Genomic DNA, 22,785 nt, shown 5'->3' on the forward strand with positions numbered 1-22,785 from the left:
CGAATTCAGTTGTCCTAGACTATTGGTGTGGCAAATAGACAAAGACTTGGTTTGGGAAGCGTGCGGAACAGACGAGTCGATAATGACTGGTTGTAACAGTGACGAGCGCAATGAGCAAATAAAATAGTACTCATCTCGTCGCAGAAGATATGATTGTGGGCTCAATAAGTGGGGCCCTACTTCAGTCTACTTCAGCATGTCCATGCCAAGGCTTTATTTGCGGGGCTCTCTGGCCAGTAATATCTGCTTTTGTCGGCCTGAAGCATTGCTGAAGCACTGCTGAAGTCTGGCGCTATTATGCCCTGCTGGACATTCCAGGCTCTCAGCCAATAAATAGTAACAAGTCCTGTTCTAACTCAACAACCTTCATGCCCAGATTCGCCCAGAACCTTGGTAAGATTCGCTGTTAATATCGAGATTGTCATCACAAGTTGAGTGCACGATATATAGTCGCCACAATTCACACTCGGCTAATCCCCATCATGACCGGTTGGAGGCAGCGACCTTAGCCCCACTGGCCCAGCTAACCTTCAAGACAGTGTCTTTCGCCATAAGGTACAACGAGTTCTGCTCGGACAGGGTCATAATGCCTTCAAGGTGCTCTGTGTCGATTAATTGGGGCGAAGAACGTTTCGCTTGAACCTCCACAGCTTCTTCGGCGCCTACCCACTCAAGATAATACGTAAGATCGTTCAAACCTGTGGCATGCTCGATCTGTATTTGCAAGGAGGAAAAGGAGCCAGCTCTATACACTCTAGAGGATTCTCCAGGGCTTAGAGATCCATATTTTTTCGACCTCTGGGGTAATGTGCAATATTCTGGCTCCACTTCTTTTGACTTCGTGCAGTAGTAGTGCGTTGAAGTTGGGCTATCTGAAGGCGTATCCCGCTTCTCTGCAAGAGTTGTATTCTTGGTACGCGGTTTGCTCTTACCGCCATCAATACTAACATTGCTTGATCTTGGTAGCGGGTTGGCATGGCTAGTGGCCTCAGATAATATTGAAACCCTTGTCGTTGTCCTGGATAATGGAAGTGTAAACAAGGTGCTTTCGTTCGGATCTGGATAGATGGCTCTCCGGCGAGTTGACAGAAGCGCGGCACAAGTTTCCATGAAATGATGTCCTAGAACTTGGGAGAATCTTTGCTCTAGCTCTGCAAGTTGCGGCACGGAAGGTAGCCTCCAACCTGGATATAGTCGTCCGTGCGATCTTGGTGTGTATGTTTTCTGGTATACCTGGAGACACAAGTTGCAAAGAAAGCAGGCATCCTTGCTCGAGCAGATCACTCGCGGTGGTATTCCCGGGTTTTCTAGTTCGCAGTGGGCAATTAATTGAATCTCAGCATGGATCTTTGCGGTGCTTAAAGTCCGTATGACCTGGCAAGAGTATTTGTTGACAGCATCTTGTTGACTGATCTTCAATATTGTGCAGATTTCTTTTAAAAGCTTCTGTTGACTGCCTCTCGGAGTGGCCTCGGTGATTTTAGACCGTAGATCAGGAGCATATCCACTAATTGTGGGGATAGAAAATGCCTCCTTGGGAAGGCGAACGGGAACTGTTGTCATTGCTCGGGCCAGCGGAGATTTCTTTGCCAAGCGGTAAAGAAACCTAGCGGCTTCCCAGTACCTGGAGACCTTGCTAATAATATTAAGCAAACTCTTCCTTGCGTCGGGCCCCATGTCCTTATTTGGGATGGTGCGAATCAGGTCGGCAAGCCCCTCGATCTGTTGCAGTCGATGAATACCTTCCACAACCTCCACAAGACGTCTGTCAACCTGATATTGGGACCACGAGTCAAGAAGTTTCTCGACTTCCTTCGCTCTCAGGGTAAAGCTGCCCGCGGCTTCGAATAAAATACCATTATTCAGCTTCTGCCTGGCTATCTTCACAGCTAACAGAGCTTCTCGAAGAGTGCCTTTTAAAGGGCGTTTCATCGTCTTTCCAGAGGGAAACGCCAATCGCAACCGAGACAATATGCGCGATGAGCACATAGAAACCACAGCAGTAAGAATTTGATCCCCTGTGTCTTCATAGCGAGTTGACTCTAACATTATCAGCATACTTCTCAAACAAACCCGTGTTACTCACCAGAGACAGTCGCAAGAATTGCGAATATACGTTCTAATCCCTGCTGGATACGGTAAATCGCCTCTTCACCATCATCATGACTTGCTTTATTCACGGCAAATATAACTTTCAAACAACCTGACTCAGCATCCTCGTCAAGGCATATAGCAGGGATATGTTCAACGTCATCTTTGCTATGTGCAATGAATGCTAGCGCGCCGACCAGTTTACGCTCAGTGTCGAAAGGCAACGAAGAGCGCCTTTGAAAGCCCGGTAGGCAATCAGCGCGATTACGTGATGGTGGCGCTGGTGTACTGCGAAGTAGGTACGATATCGCAATATTCTCGGCACAAGCAATGGTGGGATTCGATGTTGTAGCCATTGAGTTAAAGGTATTCTGTACAGACATCCGAGGTTGAGATTTGGCTGAGCCGTCAGCTATGAACCTCTCTCTCGAGTTCTAACCCCGCCTTGTGTAACCACGAAATTCTTGGCTCCTCCTGTTGTCGAAGTGCTTACGGTTTCTTGACCCTCTTACCGATATGAGACTATACTGTTCAGAGTTATTATCGAACAGGGTAGTGTTATATTCATGTTTGATAAGCCGGGGCTTCTCCTCCTTCTGGCCTTGAACATACATAACTTTGTCCTCTACCGTGGCTGTTATCACTCCGAGCTGTGCATGTTAGTGCTCTTGCTTATCCTACGTGATGTCCAGCGGTCAAAGCCAGTAGTGATTTGCATAAGGGGATTTAGTACCTACGAATCAGGCACCGCCACGCTGTCGGTTGCCCAAGGGTTGCAAGAGTCCTTTGGGGGAAGATTCCAAAGCAACACACCACAGCTCCATGAGGCGAGGTCGAGACCCTTCATTGCCATAAACAGGAAAAGGCGGTTATTGCTGGAATTCAATGTCGCAACTATCTCGAACTAGGAGATACTATTTAAGGCCTCAGCGCGAGGTGGCCTGAGGGCGTTTTAAACATCGAGAAGGTGACTCGCTGCAAACGTACTTTTGACTGCATCTCCGGGAGACAGGAGTGTGTGCGAAAGGCGAGTTCAGGTTAGCCTTACCTAGGCTATGTATCGGTGCCTGATCCTTCGCTTTGGCCATACCTCAGTTCACAGTGGCCACAGCTTTTGCCTGCTGTAGTGCAGTCCTGATTGGTTACGATTAGGCTGCAGCTGGCATTGGTCTCTTTCTGGCTTTTGGGCAAATCGCTTAAGTCAATGCGCTGAAGCTGGGGTGAATTCCTTTGCTGTAAGCCAATCGTGATTTCGATCGGACCTCAGAATGACTACTGTGGCGCTAAGCGGTGGATCAGCTTCTCAGCGCGCTTGAACGAGAAATCTTAAGATCAAATTGCAAATCATGGCTGCAGCAGAATACTACTTATTTGCTGAGATGAGATTCAGAGATTAGGGAGGGTGCTATCGCCAAACATTGTATACAAACCGATAGGATTTCGAGATTATCCTACGTTGTCCTGGCAACTTTTCTCCCAGTTATAGGTAGATCCCATGAACGTATGTTCTCTGGCGAGTCTATTCTTAAGATAATGCCGTTTCTGAGACAAGATGTTTCACGAACCGATCGTCAGTTCCTTGGCAGCGGGAATGGTCATAGCGTCGAAGCGCGTATTGGACAGACCTCACACATGTAATATGACAAGAACCTCTCCTATCCCATATTAAAGCCAGCTGTTGTCATTATATGCTATGGAGTTTGGGAAGCTCCGATTCGGTCTGGACGCAGCGGGGGGTAACGGCCAGTCGTGAAACGGCTGCTGGACGGGTTGATGGGCGGCCAGTCCAGACAGATCGATATATTGCTGATCGAGCTGGTGGATCCCGATCTGACTCTGGTTGGCCGTCGTGTGACCAGGCATTAAATGTGAATTCGGGTGTGCTGGTCGTGTGAGGCGTGCTAGTATCGTGTCTATGTCGTCGCAGGGGAGGGCATCCCAGACGATAGGTTCGCCGTTGAGGTACGTAGGTGAGGGCGTTGATGGAGGGACCGTGAGGGTTATACTCGTGCTGTATGTGGACAGATCGAGAGCTAGGGCTTCTTGGCGCTGCTGTTGTTCAAATGCAATGTCCTGCTCTTCGTGTTGGAGTCGGTGTTGTTCTAAGGATCCTTCACGGGCGAACCTGGCGAAACCATACAGATTAGCGAGTATTTTCAGGAAAGGGAGACATATGAGAGTGCGTACTCCTGTTGGCAGTGCGGCATACCACAAACGAATGGCCTGTCGTTCCTGTGTGACCGTAGGTGTCGGGAATAGCTTGATGGCTATGGGTGCAGCGGATTAGCCGGATACTTGAGGGACGGCATGTTTTAGAATTGATTGCATATGAAGATGCTTCACTCACGTCGCTAAATGTTCTCTGACAACTGTTGACTTCGCAAAGATATGGTCTCTCGCCCGTGTGAATCCGCTGATGTATATTCAGCGATGAACGCTGATGGAACCTCTTCGAACATCCTGGCTCAGAACAGGCGTACGGGCGCTTATCGACGTGGATCTGGAAATGTCGAGCGAGATCAGCTTTTCGCGCAAAATCCTAAATATCCATGTTAGCCTTGAGTCGTTGATTAACGATGAGTGTCAACGGCAACCTTGTTGCACGAGGGCCACGAACACTGAAAGACCCGCATGCCGAAACAGGTGATAAAAATAAGCCTGGAGCCTGGAGCAGTGTGCGACGGATCTTAAAGGCCTGGCCTGGACTGGAACCAGGGAGGAACTTTATAGGCGCAGCCTCAAAATCATCGCTCGGTCAAACACAGCAGTTAGAAGACACATGTTGGGAAAGTCTCCCCGTCGGGACGGTCCCTACGCTATGACCCTGGGTTAAGGTTGCCTGTCAAAAGTACCCGCTTCCCACTAGTCCACGACCCACCCCTTCGGCATTTGGCTTTCCGAAGATCCTGGAGAACGCCTGAATCGGGGGATCTGCCGCTCGCAGCAAATTAGCGGTCAAAACGGGACGATGAGCGAAAGAACGAGGCGAATGCTGAGGGGGGGGCTTATTAAGAATAACTACAGACTCGAACCTCGACTCGAGTAATGTCAGCTGGATCATGCAACGATAGAGAGTTCGCGATTGTTACTGTATCTACCCCGTACTTCCATTCTGGCTAGACGACGGTGTGCATACAGTCTCAGTCGCCTTTGCTGCTGCAGCGTGAGCTACAGGCATATCTATCAATGTATTTGAGCGCGAGCCCTCATATTCCCATTCTTCGTGCAGCCGTCGCTTACTGATCTGTTCTCGAGCTGCGACCCTGAACGAATAGGGCGCTGCGCAGCTATCCGTGCGCATCTCCCCACGAGTCTGATCCTCGTCTTGAAAATCAACCCTCGCCGATCATTGGCATAATAGTCTTTGCCCGCATCTGGGATTCTCCAACATGGTTCGCATTTCCCACATTGCTATACCGGGCAACTAGATAATAGCAATCAGTATTATATTTTTAATAATGCGAGTCTGAGTTTCTGGAAACAAATAGAGCCAGCTCGCATGCACGCCGACTTTTTCTGATCGTGTTCGAACCAACGATATCCATGTTCGTTTCGTTCCATTAACTGGCTGCGCCTCGGGTCTGGACTCGAGTCCAGGCCCAGGCCATCTCTTTTCAGCATGCATCGCACCTATCAATCTTCAGTCCAATGCACACAACACCCATCTGGGACGTTCTACCCGTGACATGAGGCACAAGATCGAAAATTATGTTGTCAAAAGGCTCACACAGAGATCAGTTATTACTTTGTCACACTCCTAATATTGAGACTCTAAACCTATGGTCGCGGGGCAAATTCTACAAGCGTGGCAAAACCAAAGCCTTTGCACCTGTCGCAGGCCCGCGGTCTTCTGCCATTCATTGGAATAAGTATTGAAAATAACAGACCAAGCGGGTGAAATGGAGCGCTGCCAGCGAGCGGCCTCAACCAAAGAGCCCTGAGAGCACCTGGGCAGCCTGCCTTCCGAGAAGCCCTCTCAATCAATGCCTTCCGTACTCGTGCACCGGAACGATGCATAGGCCTAGTTATAGAAGCAGAGTCATAAGTCAACGTAGTGGTCCGATCGGACGGCCATCATCTTCCCCCGCATCCTACTCGCCCCAGAGCTCTTGCCTGCTAGTCGTAGAGAATCTTGACTTGACCGGCTGCTGGCGTCTGGGCTAGACCTGGATATACAGGTTCAGATATGATCTAGATTGTGGTGTGCTGGTAGACTTTTCCTATAGGAGCCATTTTGACACCAGCTATGTATATAATATTATCTGTCGAGCCATCCCGCGTCACGTCATCATTGTCTCCGCGTTTCAGGGTGCGTAGGGCGCTGATATCCATTTGCATAATTTTGGGGTCCACAGTAATGATTGTCAGGGGATTATTACCATGATTCATGTTGCTAGGGAATTAGTTATAGCTGTCGTTAGCACTCGACTTGGAGTCAAGAATCCGGTTCTTCTAAGTAAGCATGTAGAGCAGCATATATTAATGATACGAGGTGGCAGTATGGATGAGTCTGCAGTAAATGCGCCCAGAGGACTGAAGAACTGCGGGGAATGCGGGTTTGCAGCGAGTCGACGGCGTGAACTGAAACATCAGTTGTAGGACTGCATGTCCTGTATCCCTGATTTGCGGTTTAATATATGCAGGGCAAGGGTTCACGCCCCGCTTAGGAAGAGAAGTTTGGTGATTCAAAGCGAGGGCTGCTACTCGCCGACTGCACCTCCCTGCTGGAGTGCATCAAGACTGTTCTGAACCAAAATTAAAAAAAAAAAAAAAAAAAAAAAAAAACTCACACAAGAAACGAGGTGCCCTACAGAGGATACATTCACTGGCATAATCTGTCTATCTCTCTCTGGCTGCCGGCATACTTCACGCAGTTTAATGTTATTTCTATACATCAGAGCACCCGACCCCATCCAGTCCGCTCCGACCGCTATTCCTCGAGGTCGAAAATAAAAGGCCCTATTCACAAACAACTGTCACACTCTGGACGGTAATATCCTCCTCGACACACTGCGGCGCAGCCCCAACGGTAATACCACTACTCAACCCGGTGTCACCCCGGCTCCGTGAAGACCTTGAGCACAGGCCGAGTAGCAGAGTCCTCACATGCCCCGGAAGTGACGACGGCATCCCAACTGAGGATAGGGAAGCCTTCAACGTTCACACAGAAACCAGAGGCTAGTCTTGCAACACCCAGTGGTGTGGTACATCTTGCTTCGAAGTAGCGGTTGAACTCGACCTGGACAGCGCCGAGTGCGCTGGTGGCGAGGGTAGTGGCGAGGAGGATGGTCTAGAAGCTAATTAGTGCGATTCTGGAAGACTTTCTCCCGCGGTAACAGGGCGGAGATACAAGGTCAGGGCGTAGGGAAGGCTCTGACTGACCTTAGGGAGTGTGCGAATCATCTTCTATAAAGTGTGCAAGATCTGCGAGTGGATGTGTGAGCTGGGGCGAAGGGGAAGTTGGAAACCTGGAGTTCTTTACAGATGGATCGTCGGAGAACTCCAGCTCTGTCGATCTGGCTGAAGAAATTTATGCGCAGGACTCTCAATCCCGAAAGGAAGAAACCGACGCTATAATCTCACTCGTTACGGCCGTACTTGACCTAGCCGGAGACCTCGTTCTCAAGAGTCCAGTCGTCGCATGTGTGAATGGCTGATACAGGTACAATAGCAGCGCACCTGCGCACACAATATCTTTTTCTTTAACAGGTTTCCATCGTAAATAGCCAGGAGAGTGTAGCATTGAATCTCGACCATCTCCTGAATAACCAGTGCTACCCCGAGCTGCGGGTGTGTCAGTATTATCCAAGCGCGGACGCAGGTGCGGAGCCCCGAGTTGAATACGAGTGGGTACACCGTGAGAGACGATATAGGAGCTACATTAACTGGAGAATACACAGAAACAGTCCGCGGGCTAGAGACAATGTGACATTAACTAGACTACATCCGACTATCTCCCCCCGTACCCCGCGTAGGATGCGACGAGCGGACGAGCGGACGAGCGGACTCAGCTGCGAAACCTCCATATGAGCAGGGGTCTAGAAGACACCGATGATCTCTCCAACCACACTGCGGTAGATTCCGTTGGGGTCGAATTTCTCTCGAACCGCTTTGAAGCGAGCAAGGTGCTACGATTCTGTCAGCGTGCCCGTGCATTTTGAAGGAGGGTACTCACATCCGGGTCGAGATTCTTCTTTGCCAGTTCGAAGACCTCTCTTGTATTCTTAGTCCAGTGAGGCCGACACGGGAATTCCTCAATAAAAGCTTTCTCAAATTTACCATCTGACAAACGTTAGCCCGGGCCAGAGACCACGAGATGAGGGTTACTCCTACAAAATGGCTCGTTGAACCGGGATCCGTCGCCAACGGACGGCTTAAAGCTGGGGAAGTCGAACATGATGACACCCTTCGACCAGTCGGCGCCATCGGAAGTGTTGTAGGTGACCTGTCCCAGCAAGTCAAAGTACGGCCGACCGAACTTGATATTGATTCCACTTCGGTAGGTCGAGGTCATAACGATCCCCTTCTTCAATTCCTCGTCAAAGAGCTCGCGAGCGCGTCGAAGCACGGCGCTCGCTTGCGTTATGGGAAAAGCGAGCTCAAGGGTATACCCGTTAAGCCCATGCTCCCATACGGGCTGTTGGTCTGGATAGAGCCCTCCGATCAAGACATCGTAGTTCCAGCCGTAAACGGGCCATTCGGTGATCGCCTCGTTCGTTGTCTTCTCGCGGAAGTTGGGCGCCGACCACTGGCCGAAGAGAATCTCCTCCGCGAGCATGTTAGACGTGGCTAGCCATCGGCCGCTGTTCCACAGCGATTTGATTGCTAAGGCTTCCACGCCGGTCACGGAGAAGGTGTTTGGAAACCTTCCTGCGTGCTGGTATTGGTGGGAACAACGTCATAGTACCGCCAGTGGAACTTTCTCTTGTATGGCCACCACTGCATACGTCAGTGATCTCTCCCTAAAGCTATACCGAGAGCATACCCAGAAGTTGGCCGTCGCATAGGGACTGATCATGCCGTAGATGTCTCCATTCAAGACTTCGTCATCATCCAGCCTAGACGTGTCAGTTCACCCACCACGACAGACTAGGGAGCTTACGTCTTCTGGTCGGCGTATACTTTGAAGTCCGGGTAAATCTTGAACTTCATTCGGACAATCACGCCCAACAGTCCGAGCGACGTCGATGCAGCCAGCCACTCGTCGCTGTCGTCACGCTCGAGATGGCGCAAATTGCCCTCCCCGTCGATTATATCCAGCGAAAGTACACCTGCAGCCACCATAGAGTCTTCGCGAATAGACGAGCGATGGGCGCCCATCGCGACACACCCGGCCAAGGTAATATTCCAGTTGACCAAGGTGAAGCCACTGTTGTAGCCTTTTGAGTGGAGATAATCCGAGAACTGAAGAAAAGTGACTCCGGCCTCGATGATGACCGTTTCAGCTTCGGTATCCAGGTCGTAAATGTTATTCACGTTCTCGGTCTGGATGATGACGGTGTTGGGGTCGTCGTAGCACATTGTGTCGTACCACATATGGGCTTTACCGGAGGCTCGCACCTGCTGGCCAGCCTGGATAGCATCCCTCACGAGCGACTGGATCTCGTCGACGCTATTTGGCTGCTTGACGGCAGCGACATCGTTGCAGGCGGGGAATCCAGGCCCGTCGAAGGTGTTGTAAGGTTCCCCCGCAATGCCAAGAGGCAGCGCGAGGAGAGGCAACGAAGCCAACAATCGCATCTTACTTTGTATGAAGCCTTGATGGCCGAGTCAGCTCGCTCGCGGGGCCGGAGGAAGGCCGTTTTAAGCTCGTTGAGGTCGTCACATTCATTCAGCTTCGTGGCCGAGGTTCCCGCCGTCGTCGCTGAGTCGCAGTTACTCTGCGTCTGCCCAGACCCTAACAGTGTCTTAGTCTGATGTTGGCCAGCCAAGGCTCTTCAAGAGCAGAGACTTCCCCGCAGAGCTGGAGGATCGCAATTTATCCTCTTACAGTGAGAGGTGGAACAACCCGGACGGAAGTCCGAAGCCTGTTGTGGTACTTCCGCCTGGATCTTCCCGATGTGACACCAGGCAACCACCAGACTCATCTCTTCAATGTACGACCGTTGCCATCGAAGCACCTGATGAAGCCTTGAAATGCCTTATCCGGGTGTCGGGGAACAGCAGACCTTGTTGATCTCGTATTCCCAACGCCCACTATGCATACGTCACTCGTGTAAATCTCTTGTTTCAAGCCATGAAGAACTTTTATTTTTCAACGCCCACGCCGTCAAAATGGAGCCTATCACGACCGGTGGCTGCCTCTGCGAAGCCGTGAAGTACGCCCTCTACGGAAAGCCCGTCAAATCCGCAGTCTGCCACTGCGAGAGCTGCCAACAATTCAGCGGATCCGTCCTAATGGCAAATTGCTGGTTCAAGGAGGATGTAAGCATTTATATTTTTCTTTTCCCCGACCGCTCAGCGACGACGCTAAATGTCGCAGCGGTTTAAGATCATCCGCGGCCACGACGCCATCCAGACCTATAACGAGCCGGCAGCCGCCTCGGGACAGTCAATTATGCGATCTTTCTGCAGGATCTGCGGCTCCAGTCTCTTTCAGCGGACGCCGCAGTTGCAGGAGGCCGGACTTATCTCGGTTACGAGCGGGACGATGGACGATCGGAGTGGTACTGAGCCGACGCTGGAGATCTGGTGCCGGAATCGCCGGAGTTGGTTGAGTCTGGATCACAAGGGGGAGAAGTATGAGACGCAATAACGATTCTTTTAAGAAATACATAGTTCACGATAGATTCTTTGGATAGAGTGAAACGAAGGAGTATCGATGACGTCATCCAGTTGAACCTCATCCAACTGCATTTGCCATCTCCGAGAAAATACTCGATAACAATCTAAGTATCAGATCGCCTGTATCACAGTATGTGATCATCTTAAGTTTTTGGGATGCAGACTTGAAAGAGGGGACTAAGTCGTCTTGTCACTCTTGGACTTTCATGCTGAACCTGAGATATATATCCTGCGATGATACTATCCGGCTGTAGGGAAGAAACACGGCAAGACTGGCGACATCTCGTCACTGGAAAGGGCTTACCACGGGGCTAGGGAAAGCTATTGCAACGCCGCGTGCGGCGGAAGCACAATAAGTAAAGCTGTGGGGGGCCAGAGCCCATTCCGCCATTTAGGTCGACGGGAGTGCAAGCATACTGAATCTTATTAATATGATCTCAGATCGGCCGCATCTTTCGAGAAGGAAAAGTACGAAAAGCGCTTCTTCTATTAAGAAGATGCTTGCTAAGCAGTCCCAGAGTCCCTCTAGTCCTTCTAAACGTGCTCTAGATGAGCTTATAAAGGGTTGCGAGCTAGCTATCTACAACGCTGCATTCACCCTGAAGGAATTGAACTATCTCCGCGCAGAAAGTCAAGTTCAAGCGCTTAAAAAGAGTCGATCGAAACGCCAGATGGCCCCTATACCAGGCCTCCAAGTGCAAGAGGCAAGGGACCTTATTTCATTGAGAAATGAGCAATTGAATCAGGAAGATGGTGGTAATGAGGAAGCTATTCAAACTACTCCACCAACTTTAGAACCCCGAAAGCGTGCCCCACCAACTTGTTCTGAGTGTAATATTCAGGGGCATACTAGAACTAGATGTCCTAATCGTCGCACGACTTAGTTTACTGTATTTAATTAAGAATTGAGTTGTTGGGAATAGCTTCAAGTTTGATGGGTAAAAATATATTTTGGTGGGTGATCGGACCGCTCGTGAATTACGTTAAACAGCAGAGGCTTACAAATAAGAAAATTCAGGAGAGGTGCATTGACCGTTTACGGTTCCTTAGCTTGTCTGAAAGCGTCTGCAATGAAAATAGGTTTGTGGATATACACGGTGATGGAGTGGAGATTTGCCGCTTTCGTCGATCGCGACACTTCCCTTTTCTGATCCGTACAGTCAATGTTCGCGATGAATCCTTTTACTCCGCAGAAATGCCTCATGGCTCCACAGAATAATAAAGGTAATATCTTGCTATGTTGTTCCAGCATCTTAATCTTGCGTCAATGATGCATCAGGATCGACAAGCGGGGAGCTATCGAGCGCCGAGGTGATAGCGTCCCGCTGCAAATGTTCGCCCTCGAGAACAAGGCATTGTCATATCCGGACCAGCATATAAGGTCGTCCAGAGCGCCCTATCTGCATTTAGCAGCTCGTTAATATTCTGCGCTACCAGCGTATTCAACGGAATCGAAATGAGGAGTCAAATTGCTATTGTCGTTGCAATCCTCCGACTATGTGTCGTCGCGTCTCCAATATCCACCCAAGCTGAAACGAAGCCAACCGGCTACCCAGTTATTGTAGCAGAAAACGGTTATACAAGCGCTACATACATATCATGGCCTCTACTCAGGAACTCCGACCACGACTGGGGCGGCAACAGTGCCGGCTACTCTTGCGGCGTAGATCTAGCCACAGCCCCCAAACCCGACGGCAACATACTAGAAAAGCGCGGGAGTCCCTCTGAATCCCATGCCGGCTCCGTATGTTCCCGCCAGAGGTCTGGGTATTAACGGATCGGAGCCTCGCTACATGGTGGAAAGTGACCGGGATTTCGAGTCAATTGCTCTTGGTGTCTACCAGGAATATATGGAGCTTGATCTTTTTCACAAGGAATTTGGAGGCGAGCAGCCATGAAAGAATGCCTCTGTAATATTTGTTGCAAAATAAGACCGAGATTTAACCCTGAGCCCTTGCAGTGCAGTTTCGAGGCTAGTACTCTTGACTCGTCAAATATTGAGCCTGGACTGACTTCATCAATGATGCTCTCTTAATGAACCAAGTTATCTACCTAGCTACCTCTGTGAAAAGACATCTCAACCCAGCAACGTGTGCGAGATGGCGTTGTCTTAATACAGGAGCACGCTCCAAGCTCAGGCGTGCAGCTCGATCAAGCGAAACGTACTTATCAGACACCGCAGAGGTACAGCAGCTTGGGAGCAAACGAAAATATTTGATTCTCTTCATTATCAGTTGGAACTCCTCGATCGTTACATTCTTGAGTACCTATCTGCTCGTGGCGACTCCCGAAATCTCCGCGGACCTCAGCACAACCCCAGAGATAATCAATATCACCGTTGGTGGTGTTCTAATTGCCATGGGTTGCTCCTCTCTGATTTGGTCCCCGGTGGCTGAAATAATCAGTCGGAAACGAAGCTATGATACTGCCACGCTAGCCATCTTCTTTGCCTCTATCGGGACGGCCCTGGCTCCAAGTATGAGCATCTTTACTCTGATGAGGGTCCTGTCCGGCCTAACGGGAATCTATTTCATGGTTGCGGGACACACGATAATTGCAGACTTATTTAAGCTCTACCTGCTTCCTCAGGTGTTCCATTCAGACTTATCATGCGGGTTCCTAGCCGTTACCCATAATTCATCTAATATTTTTTGATTATTCTCTCGCACGATTGGGGTATCTAAGTCTCCTCTAAGTTGTGAGTCTCAGGAAAATAGGAGCCTTCAGAAGACAGAATATCCAACAGTAAGCTCGCTTAGCTATGATCTGTCTCAAGGCTTCCAAGACCTGTTCGCCAACATCTATAACATCCGATAAATTCGGCTTGATTGTGTAAGACTGCTATATAGGCTCGTCATCAGCAGCGTGCCGATTTCTCTGCCTTTTCCAAAGCACTTACAGAGGTGCCTCTGGGCCGGTGCTTGTTTAGGCCGTACTGCTCGATGATATCATAGATCTAAAACCACCGCGAACAACCTTAGGGGCTGTAGCTGCTGCTGCTGCTGTTGCTAGGTGTGGACCAGTCAAGGGAGCCGTAATCTGCGCCATCTGATTCTTGGTATATATGCCCATGGCGATGCTGTAATCCTCGAGCCGTATCTGAGGGTCCATTATGAAAAATCCTGGTTTCGAAATTCTATGGGTAAAAGTCATTCAGACCATAATAGAAATATTGATCTTGTGAAACAAAAGAATTATTGAGCGCGGATTTCATGTTAAATGTACTTGAAAAGGATAAAAGTGAAAGGACGCCTTGAAAGACGTGCAAGAAGCAACAGGCGCTGGAACCAGCAGATGAGCTCTTGGCACACGTCATAGAAGACCAAGAAAATCAAGGAACGAAAAAAGCAGGAAATTGTACTTTATAACGTCATTGTATGCAGCTCGTTCGTTCACTTCTCAATTTCTCAGCAACTGTTGTCAAGTCATAATGGTTAGCCAGGCTCTGATTTCTCACAATAGAAGAAATTGTCGGGACCGCCTAAAGCTGAGTCGTTTTGACGAACTTGTTGCACGATGCTCATCGTCTTTGAGTCCTTCGGGCGCGAAGTTCCCTGGGCCGCGGGGAAGCAAACACGTGGCGCGGCCACCCACCAGACCAGACTGCCGAAAGCGGGCTGGCAGATTACTGTTTTCAGAAATCCCCTACGTAATGGGGAGCCAAGCTTATATAGCCTTGGCGCCGAGATTACTGAGCCAGACGGGAACTCTGCCCAACACAAAGATGATGTCGAACTTGACCGCGTACGTAATATACGGTACACACCCAGAAGAATATGAAGGTCTGATTCATTGAATCTAGCAGCGATTCTGCACTAAATACAAGAGAAATAGGGGTAATCTAACTAACTAGATAAGGAAAGAGAAACCATACGATAAATAACCGAGAGGACGCTGACTAACGGTAAGTTCGGCGTTGAAGCGGAATACTAGCGGTCTCTAAAGGTCGACACACCCCTCCAGCGTCAGCGAGGTCATGTACAGTCCTGATAGGTTGAAATATCGACTGTGTACGATGACGATGTCCGTTTAGTCCATAATAGGGCTTTTCACGTTGACTAAACCAAGCATCTTCACGAATTCTTGGTGTTTTTGGTCTGGTAGGACCTTCGTAAGGCCATCCGCGGGCATTTCCGCGCTGGGAACCCATTGGATATCAACATGCTTTGCCTGAACCTCTTGACGAAGCCATTGACCATATATATCAACATGTCGAAGCTTTGTACGGATCTGAGGATCCTCCTTGGTAAGCAAGTTGATCGTCTGCTGGTTGTCGCATAGGATCGAGATCTGGTGCTCTGGATCGAATTCAATAGCTTCAAATAAGCGTTTCCACCAGAATGTTGACTTCGCAGCTTCAGATATAGCCAGTAGTTCTGCTTCAGTGGTAGATGTCGTCACCGTACGTTGCTTGCTTGCTCGCCAGTCAATTGGACCTCCGTATAGCTTGCAGAGATGACCTTCAGTGCTCCTTCAATCCTTATGGTCTGCAAATGAGGCGTCACTCGCACACATAAAGCTCTCGTTCTGATTGGTCAAGCCAGAGTACTCAATAGCTAGATATCGCGTGGCATAAAAGTACGCAATTGCTCGATCTGCGGCCTCAATATGCTTCTCTGAAGGATTGGTAAGGAATTCAGCAAGTTTATTTGCCGTACGAGCGGCATCTGGTCTTGAAATAACAGTTGCGTATAGAATTGATCCAACCTTCTGCAGGTAATGATGTATCTGCGCTGGCGTTGCTTGATCCTCTCTAGGAACAAGCTCGTTGCAAGCCATGGGCGTCTTCGGGCTTCGAATTCGGTCATTTAGATGGTATCGAGCAGCCATCTTATCAATGTACGAATCCTGGCATAACCAGAGCTTCCGCGCGGTCCTATCTCGAATGACACGTATTCCTAGGAACCAGCTCACCTCTCCTAGGTGGCGGAGCTCATATCGTCCCTCCAGCGCTTGCTTGAAGCGCTGTGCTTCTCTGCGTGCCTCTGGATCCTTCTTGTTGACCACGATAATGTCGTCCACATAGAAGATAACTATAATATAGTGGTTCGTGAAGAGGCATTGGTCCTCGTTAACCGCTTGCAGGCCAAATTCCTTAAGCGTCGCGGACAAGTCCTTTTGCCATAGTCGAGGGGACCTTCGGAGGCCATACAACGCTCGAATAACCTTCCAGATCTTGCCTCTTGCTTTAAATCCGTCCCGTAGGCTCACATATACGTCCTTGTCAAGTATTGCATTCAGAAATGCATTCGTAGCGTCGTACTGCGTTGTATCCAGGTCAAATGCTGCAGCCAGGGCCATAATTGTCTGGAATGTACGTGCAGCAAGTGTAGCAGCTCGCTTCTCCTCTGCAGACTCTGCTTGAAGATCTCCTCGTACGCAGATACGTGCTTTAGCCTTGATAAAGTTGCCATCTTGATCAAACTTATAGGTAAAGACCCATAGCAAAGGTATCACACGATCTCGTCCTGCCTGCTGTTGTTCAACCACTCTGACAGTACCTTTACTCAAGATTGCTTGATATTCCATCGTACACGCGGCCATGAATTCATTTCGAAGCGGGTGTTTAAGCATCTCGTTCCAGGATTGTGGTGGTGCTGGCAGATCATCTCGATGGAAACCTTTCTGTGGTGTTTGGCTTGTTAAACCTATCGCGAAGGCACTTAGCAAGCTATCTGCTTGATTCTAGTACGCAGCATATGACTCAAACTGAGTGTCTTTCTTCCTTCTGCGTGATCGGGTGCCTTCAATAATATTGCTACAGGATACATATAAATGAGTAGCGTTTTCGGAAATCGCATGAGAGACAAAGATGTCACGATGTAATAGAAGGCTGACTCAATACGTTAATGATAGGCAGAATGGGAACCTAGGAGACTTTGTGGCCCCTGGTCTCTTTTTAAACGCCTCTCCCGTTGAGCCAAAGTCCCTAAGGGTCATCTTACCTCAATGTGACCATCGAATCCATGACCTGGAGTTCCACGGGGGACATAGGTACAGTTTTCAAGGGCCATTAGGTGCCAGCGCATTTCTTCGTGTCTCCAGGACTCATCGCCAGTCAGCTCAGCAATGTAGTCCCACTCGTTGTCGGGAGCCCAGATGAAGTTCATAGCGTTCACTTGGGCGCTTCCACCGAGAGTAGCGCCACGGGGATAATAGATACCCTCACTTTATTAGATGCATTATTAGCATTGTGTACAAAGACAAAAGGTGGATGGCCGAGTGACTTACGGGACCGCGTCTGCAGGAGGATCCAACCCATACCAGTATGAGCCATTGCTCAGCGTATAGGTGTACTTGGGATCACGACGGGCCTGTGTCTCGCTCTCATAGTGCTCGACGGCGTTTTTGCAGCACGCGAAGATCTTTTATTACATTAGCAAGGGAGTCAGTGCTGTGTTATAGCTACAAATGCTCGACTCACAAGAGTGGAAGCATTTGGAGAACATCGTCGGAGGCGTCACTACCAGCTTCAATCAGGAATACGGAGTATCCGCTTGTGGCCAGATTGGCGCTGTGTTCCGTTAGTTATTATGTAGCTCAACGTACTTCACCAGGATACGTGAAATGTGTTCGCGACTTACGCAAGGGAGCCACCACCCGTCGGGCTCGCGATCCCTTCACCTCATGGAATTCTCCGCGGCCGCATTCGGTGCTTGGGTTCGGAGGAAGAGACGATATGAAGACCCAGCTATCCAGATTTCGCGGTCACAATGAAGGACATTGAAAAGTCACTAAAAAGGAAAGAACGGTCAGATCCGCAAGATACGCTTCCTCAAGAGTAGCTAGACTTCCTCCCGTTATTCCAACCAGAGAACGCAAGCAGCCTTTCCCTCACCGAGGTAAAGGAATTGATCATTAGATGAACTTAATCCCCGACCAAAATGGAAGGACCCCGGACGCACCATGGGGACCACTCTATAACATGTCCAAGGAAGAACTTATGATCCTACGGAAAGAGCTAACAGAGCTCCTTGATAAGGGCTTTATCCATGTGAGCAACTCGTCGGCCGCCGCGCCAGTGTTATTTGTATGGAAACCAGGTGGAGGGCTGCGCTTCTGCAAAGATTACCGCGCGCGCTAAACGCTATTATTAAGAAGGACCGATACCCCCTTCCTCTAATCCACGAAACGTTAAACAACATTGGGAAAGCTAAGTGGTTTACTAAGCTTGACGTGTCAGCTGCCTTCCACAAGATTCGGATTGCCAAAGGACAAGAGTGGCTCACAGCCTTCCGCACACGATACGACCTCTATGAGTGGTTAGTTACGCCCTTTGGGCTAGCTAACGCCCCGAGCACCTTCCAGAAATATATTAACTGGGTACTACGCGAGTACTTGGACGAGGTCTGCTCCGCGTACCTTGACGATGTACTTGTTTACACGAACGGACCGTTGAAGCTACACCAAAAAAAAAGTGCGCAAGGTACTCGAGAAATTAGAAACTGCAGGGCTCTATCTTGATATTAGCAAGTGCGAGTTCAGCTGTACAACAACAAAATACCTTAGGTTTATTATTAAAGCAGGGGAAGGAGTGTCAATGGACCCTGAGAAAGTGCAAGCCATTAAGGAGTGGGAAGCGCCTACAACTATTAAGGGAGTACGCGGGTTTATTAGTTTTGCAAATTTCTACCGTGAATTTATCCCAAACTTCTCTGGAATCCTAAAACCACTACACGACCTAACAAGAAAGGATACCAAGTTTAAATGGACAGAGGGGTACCAGGGGTCGCTCCGACTCCTAAAGGACTTCTTTACAACAGAACCAGTCCTCGCTCCATTTAGCGCTGTTATGGAAACTGACTCGTCAGGCTATAATATTGGCGGCCGGCCCTGTCAGTATCACGATGACGGACTACTACACACTTGCGCCTACCTCTCGAAGAAGCTAACGCCCGCAGAGTGTAACCACGAGATCTATGATAAGGAACTCCTTGCGGTTGTCCGTTGTATGGAAGCCTGGGACGCGGAACTCCGTTCTACCCGAAAGTTTGAGGTAGTATCGGACCACAAGAACGTAGAGTACTTTTACTCTCCTCGAAAACTTACAGAATGACATGTCCGATGGAGGCTATTTCTTAGCAAGTTTAACTTCTTCTTTACCTACCGAAAGGGTTCTGAAAATGGCTGCGCAGACGCACTATCCTGACGAGATCAGGACAGACCCACGGACCAAGATAACCGTATCACGTCCCGGACTTTATCAATGAATGGCAGATCTCAAGGTGCCCATATCCTGCACCAAAATAAAGGGCGTTACGTCCGTCGCAGCTGATAATTTCAAGCTCAGCTCCTGCTTGAGGAGGACATTGACCGAACCAAGACGCCCAAGTTCTGCGGCCATCATAACCGCTGACTTGTGGTCGTCTGGACAGTATCTATTGATGTCGGCACCTGCGTGAAGCAATTCACGAACAGTATCAGGATCGTGATAATCTAATGAAAGAGGGGTGCAAGCGGACATATTAAAATGTTCCACATCCGCCCCTGCTCTAATAAGCATTTTGACAACTATGCTGAAGCCCATGAATGGAGCCTCCGAGAGCGCAGTACAGCCTCTATGGTTTGGAGTATTAATATCAGCTCTCGCCTGTAAAAGCTGCGGGATGATATGGTCATGACCGTTCCCTCCGGCGAGAATAAGCGGCGCGTCTCCATTACTGTCGGCGTGGTTGACCTCGGCACCTGCAGCAAGGAGTTGTTCGACGACTTTTCTAAATCCGTGTTTGGCTGCCCATGAGAGCGAAGTCTTGCCCAAAATATCAACAAGCTCAGTATTTAGCCCTGCTTTTAATAACTCCTCCACAGCCAGATGTTGCCCTTTCAATGCGGCTATGCAAAGGGCAGTTCTGCCCGCGCGATCTCTCCCGTCAACCTTGGCATTTTCTTGAAGGAGACGAATGATTTCATGGCGACCATACTCTGCCGCGATACACGATGGAGAACCTTTGTTTTCTTGTCGCTAAATAGGGATGTGTTGACGTCGGAGTGATTTTCTAAGCAGCAGAGCACAGTTCATAGCACTCCTTGCGCGCAACCCCATCTTAGAGCAGTGGATTCAGTTGTTTCGCGTTGTAGAAGTAGAGGAAGTGATTTACTGCGCCATGTATCCGTCGTGATGTTCGAGCTAGCATGGCCCGATCCCTTTCGCTCAGATAGTTAGCGATGCGTTGCATAAGCTCCGTGCTAAGCGCCGTGTTAGGCATCTAAGTATCTATTAGTCGGCGGATACTGTATTAAGATTTAGGAACGTAGACTTGGGGACCAACTCTTTCCGGGTATGGCTAATGGTCTATTTTGGCTCATAGGCTGCCGAAGATGTATGAACGCCTCCAGAATCTGGATTCAGGCAAAATGTTTTCATCTATGATTGTTCTTCTAAGCGTATTGAAGCTTTTGTACGAGCTATCGGTTTTATACTTGGCTTTTTTTATGGCGTTGACGGAGTATAGAGACTGTCGACGTTGAGCTGTCCTGAGACTTCCATTCTCGAGTCCTCGATGATCAGCAGTTGAGCGCTTAGATTGATTTGACGGGGGCGAACGGCGGCTATCGTAGGGTGGCGCTCCACATGGTGCGAGCGAGTGACGGGAGTTGGCCAGCGGCCAGCGGCCAGCACCAGCACTCGTGCTGGCTGAACCCCGGGGCCGAGTCTGGTCGCAAGCGCTTACCCCCATTGTTGGCTAGCCTGCCTCTCCCTTGGCGCGACTGAGAATAGCTGAAGATTTACTAAAATGTGGCCAAAAGCCGAGCTTCTCGCGGCCCTATACGGAACAATAGCGCCATTGCCCACTGCAGAAGGCGCTCAAGGTGATACTGCACCTAGCTATTGAATATTCTTTTCTTCTTCCACATCTGTTCAACAAAAATATGTGCCTTTTCAAATACTTAAACCTTTAACAGATCTGTTGACTAGATGTTGAACATTCACCAAACCCCCCTCCCGCAATCAAAGAAAAGAGGCTGGCAGCGGGCCTTTAATTTGCAAAAGTTGGTTAATAGGTTGTTGTTCGCCCTACGAATGCTTCTCGAACTACTAAACGTTCAACAATTTCGATTTGCCGTCCATCATAACTCACCCAACGCAACTTCCCCGAGGGGCAAATCTCTTGGACCTGTCCGCGGGGTTGATCACCTCAGCGCGAAAGACAAAACCGCGTAGTAGCTAATTCGTTTCACCCAATGCTACGTGTTCCTGGAAGCCGATCGCCCCCACTCTTGTGTCTCTATTCTCTGGTACCTCGCAGTGACTAGTCGACTCCATACGCATAGCCGTGCGGCTGTCATAATCACAAAAGAATATAATTAGGTATTCCTCAGCTACTCCCACAATAAAATGGCAGAACTTTCGGTGATCTTAGGACAATAGTTATGACTACTGTATGATTATTGAGCAGACGATGGAATGATATGTGGGCGCAAATGCTGGGATTTGGGAAAATTGAACCCGCGTTGATGACTGGCTAGTCTACAGTTTTGATAGATTCTTGCGATAAAGATTAGTATTGTAACTGACAGGTGACATCGGTTACGCTGTGTTTATTGAGCAAAAATCCTGGGACCGGTATTCTCTCTTTCGAGTGAACAAGAACTTCTATACTCCCGATTGGCACTGCACCCGGACTAGTTCCTGCCAGAGGTGTTGTTTGTGAACGTGACCCTCCCGATACAGATCGAGAAGACTTGGCTTTGGGATCTCTTGCTATGCCAAGCTTGAGCGAGAGTATCTGGTGAATGTATGTTATGTTGACGCGACAGAGATGCTGCAGTTCGCCAACGTCTTGTTTAGGCTTTTCTGATGAGTTAACTCTTCCAATTCACAGGCCGACCTCGAACCAACTTAGATCAGTATGACCCAGTATAAGCAGGGTTAAGCAGCATCCTACAGGCCCTCCAGTACTGAGCATCTCATCTTTCACTTCACCGTTTCCACGTATTCCAGGACTACATGATACCGACATGCCGGCGTCCATTCAGGAACATACAGGAACAACCAGACAGGTGAATGAGAAACGTGGAAACGCGGCCAGCCGCAACACATACACAAAATACTAATACGAGAAAAAGCCGGTGTCATTTCTTGAACCGAAGGCTCCGGATATGCCTAGATCAATAGTAACATATTATCGCATGAAAGTTATCTTCACAGCCTATTCCTCGGGCTCAGTGGCTCCAGTTGCCTTTCCTCCCTTGCGGCCAGCTTCTTTGGCGCGAGGATCACCCGGCTGGAAGCTGCCGCCAGACGCTTGGCCACCCTTTGAAGCGATGTCGTGCTGAAGATCCCATTAGGAGTGCACTCATGGTGATAAAAGAAGGAGTAAGGGCAAGCATACCTGTTTATCGGCATCCATACTGGCAAACCCACCGCTGTGGCTGGACTGACCACCCTTACGAGCAATGTTCTGGACTTCCTCATGAGGGCGGTTGGCGAAGTTCCCGGGGTTCTGGTTGTGGGCCATGGTAAATTTTTTGGATGGTTAGGAGTAGAAGTATGCTTTTCTTTTTTCGTTCGGTAGTTGTAGCTGAAGAATGCAGCTATTAGGAAACCAAGAAGTTCTTCCCTCGACCGAATATCGTGCAGGGTTATATACTATACGCTCGGGCTTCGGTATTCGAATGAGGTCATGATAATGTCATTGTGGGCTCTAGAAGGTCGAGACCCTCAGCTATACAGACTGAAGGTGCGTGTCAATAACTACACGCGAGACCTGATTTGAGTGGTCTCCCAGTCATGCAGTATCAGTGGCCAAAAGTATTATTTGCCATTAACTTATTGGCCTCAATTTGCAATGCCTGTTAAGTTATTCTACTGTAGAGCCAGGAGTATTCTACTGCGAGATTTGTTAGCTCGCATCATATGTTGTGCTCCCATGACGCCACAGCCATAGCTTTGGGTATCTTCTGACGTCA

General features: G+C 49.2%; 6 protein-coding genes across 6 annotated transcripts; 1 reads left to right on the forward strand and 5 right to left on the reverse strand.

Annotated features, from left to right (window-relative positions):
- Window positions 1–480: 480 nt before the first annotated feature.
- Window positions 481–2,447, reverse strand: BJX68DRAFT_279140 (nucleic acid/nucleotide deaminase domain-containing protein; the record flags this gene model as incomplete). Its single annotated transcript, XM_071048672.1, has 2 exons — window positions 481–2,018; window positions 2,087–2,447. The coding sequence occupies 2 exons, from the start codon at window positions 2,445–2,447 to the stop codon at window positions 481–483; spliced, it is 1,899 nt and encodes a 632-aa protein (XP_070893820.1).
- Window positions 2,448–3,464: 1,017 nt separating this feature from the next.
- BJX68DRAFT_247181 (C2H2-type zinc finger protein) lies at window positions 3,465–4,882 on the reverse strand. Its single transcript, XM_071041742.1, has 4 exons — window positions 4,686–4,882; window positions 4,439–4,630; window positions 4,279–4,358; window positions 3,465–4,216 (listed from the first exon to the last, which is right to left on the reverse strand). The coding sequence occupies exons 1-4, from the start codon at window positions 4,722–4,724 to the stop codon at window positions 3,757–3,759; spliced, it is 771 nt and encodes a 256-aa protein (XP_070893821.1). The 5' UTR covers window positions 4,725–4,882; the 3' UTR covers window positions 3,465–3,756.
- A 2,262-nt stretch (window positions 4,883–7,144) lies between these two features.
- BJX68DRAFT_271869 (uncharacterized protein) lies at window positions 7,145–7,494 on the reverse strand (the record flags this gene model as incomplete). The annotated part of the gene is made up of 2 exons (XM_071047052.1): window positions 7,145–7,381; window positions 7,474–7,494. 2 exons carry the CDS (start codon window positions 7,492–7,494, stop codon window positions 7,145–7,147), a joined length of 258 nt encoding a protein of 85 aa, XP_070893822.1.
- A 635-nt stretch (window positions 7,495–8,129) lies between these two features.
- On the reverse strand, window positions 8,130–9,831 carry BJX68DRAFT_258674 (uncharacterized protein; the record flags this gene model as incomplete). Its single annotated transcript, XM_071043569.1, has 6 exons — window positions 8,130–8,219; window positions 8,267–8,373; window positions 8,425–8,922; window positions 8,958–9,030; window positions 9,077–9,149; window positions 9,194–9,831. The coding sequence occupies 6 exons, from the start codon at window positions 9,829–9,831 to the stop codon at window positions 8,130–8,132; spliced, it is 1,479 nt and encodes a 492-aa protein (XP_070893823.1).
- Window positions 9,832–10,365: 534 nt separating this feature from the next.
- BJX68DRAFT_271872 (GFA family protein) lies at window positions 10,366–10,846 on the forward strand (the record flags this gene model as incomplete). Its single annotated transcript, XM_071047053.1, has 2 exons — window positions 10,366–10,515; window positions 10,574–10,846. 2 exons carry the CDS (start codon window positions 10,366–10,368, stop codon window positions 10,844–10,846), a joined length of 423 nt encoding a protein of 140 aa, XP_070893824.1.
- An 11,095-nt stretch (window positions 10,847–21,941) lies between these two features.
- BJX68DRAFT_247194 (general stress protein) lies at window positions 21,942–22,656 on the reverse strand. Its single transcript, XM_071041743.1, has 2 exons — window positions 22,209–22,656; window positions 21,942–22,148 (listed from the first exon to the last, which is right to left on the reverse strand). The coding sequence occupies exons 1-2, from the start codon at window positions 22,332–22,334 to the stop codon at window positions 22,026–22,028; spliced, it is 249 nt and encodes an 82-aa protein (XP_070893825.1). The 5' UTR covers window positions 22,335–22,656; the 3' UTR covers window positions 21,942–22,025.
- Window positions 22,657–22,785: the final 129 nt, after the last annotated feature.

The sequence above is a fragment of the Aspergillus pseudodeflectus genome, assembly GCF_044049435.1.
Source record: "Aspergillus pseudodeflectus strain CBS 756.74 chromosome Unknown BJX68scaffold_69, whole genome shotgun sequence".
Taxonomy (NCBI): domain Eukaryota; kingdom Fungi; phylum Ascomycota; class Eurotiomycetes; order Eurotiales; family Aspergillaceae; genus Aspergillus; species Aspergillus pseudodeflectus.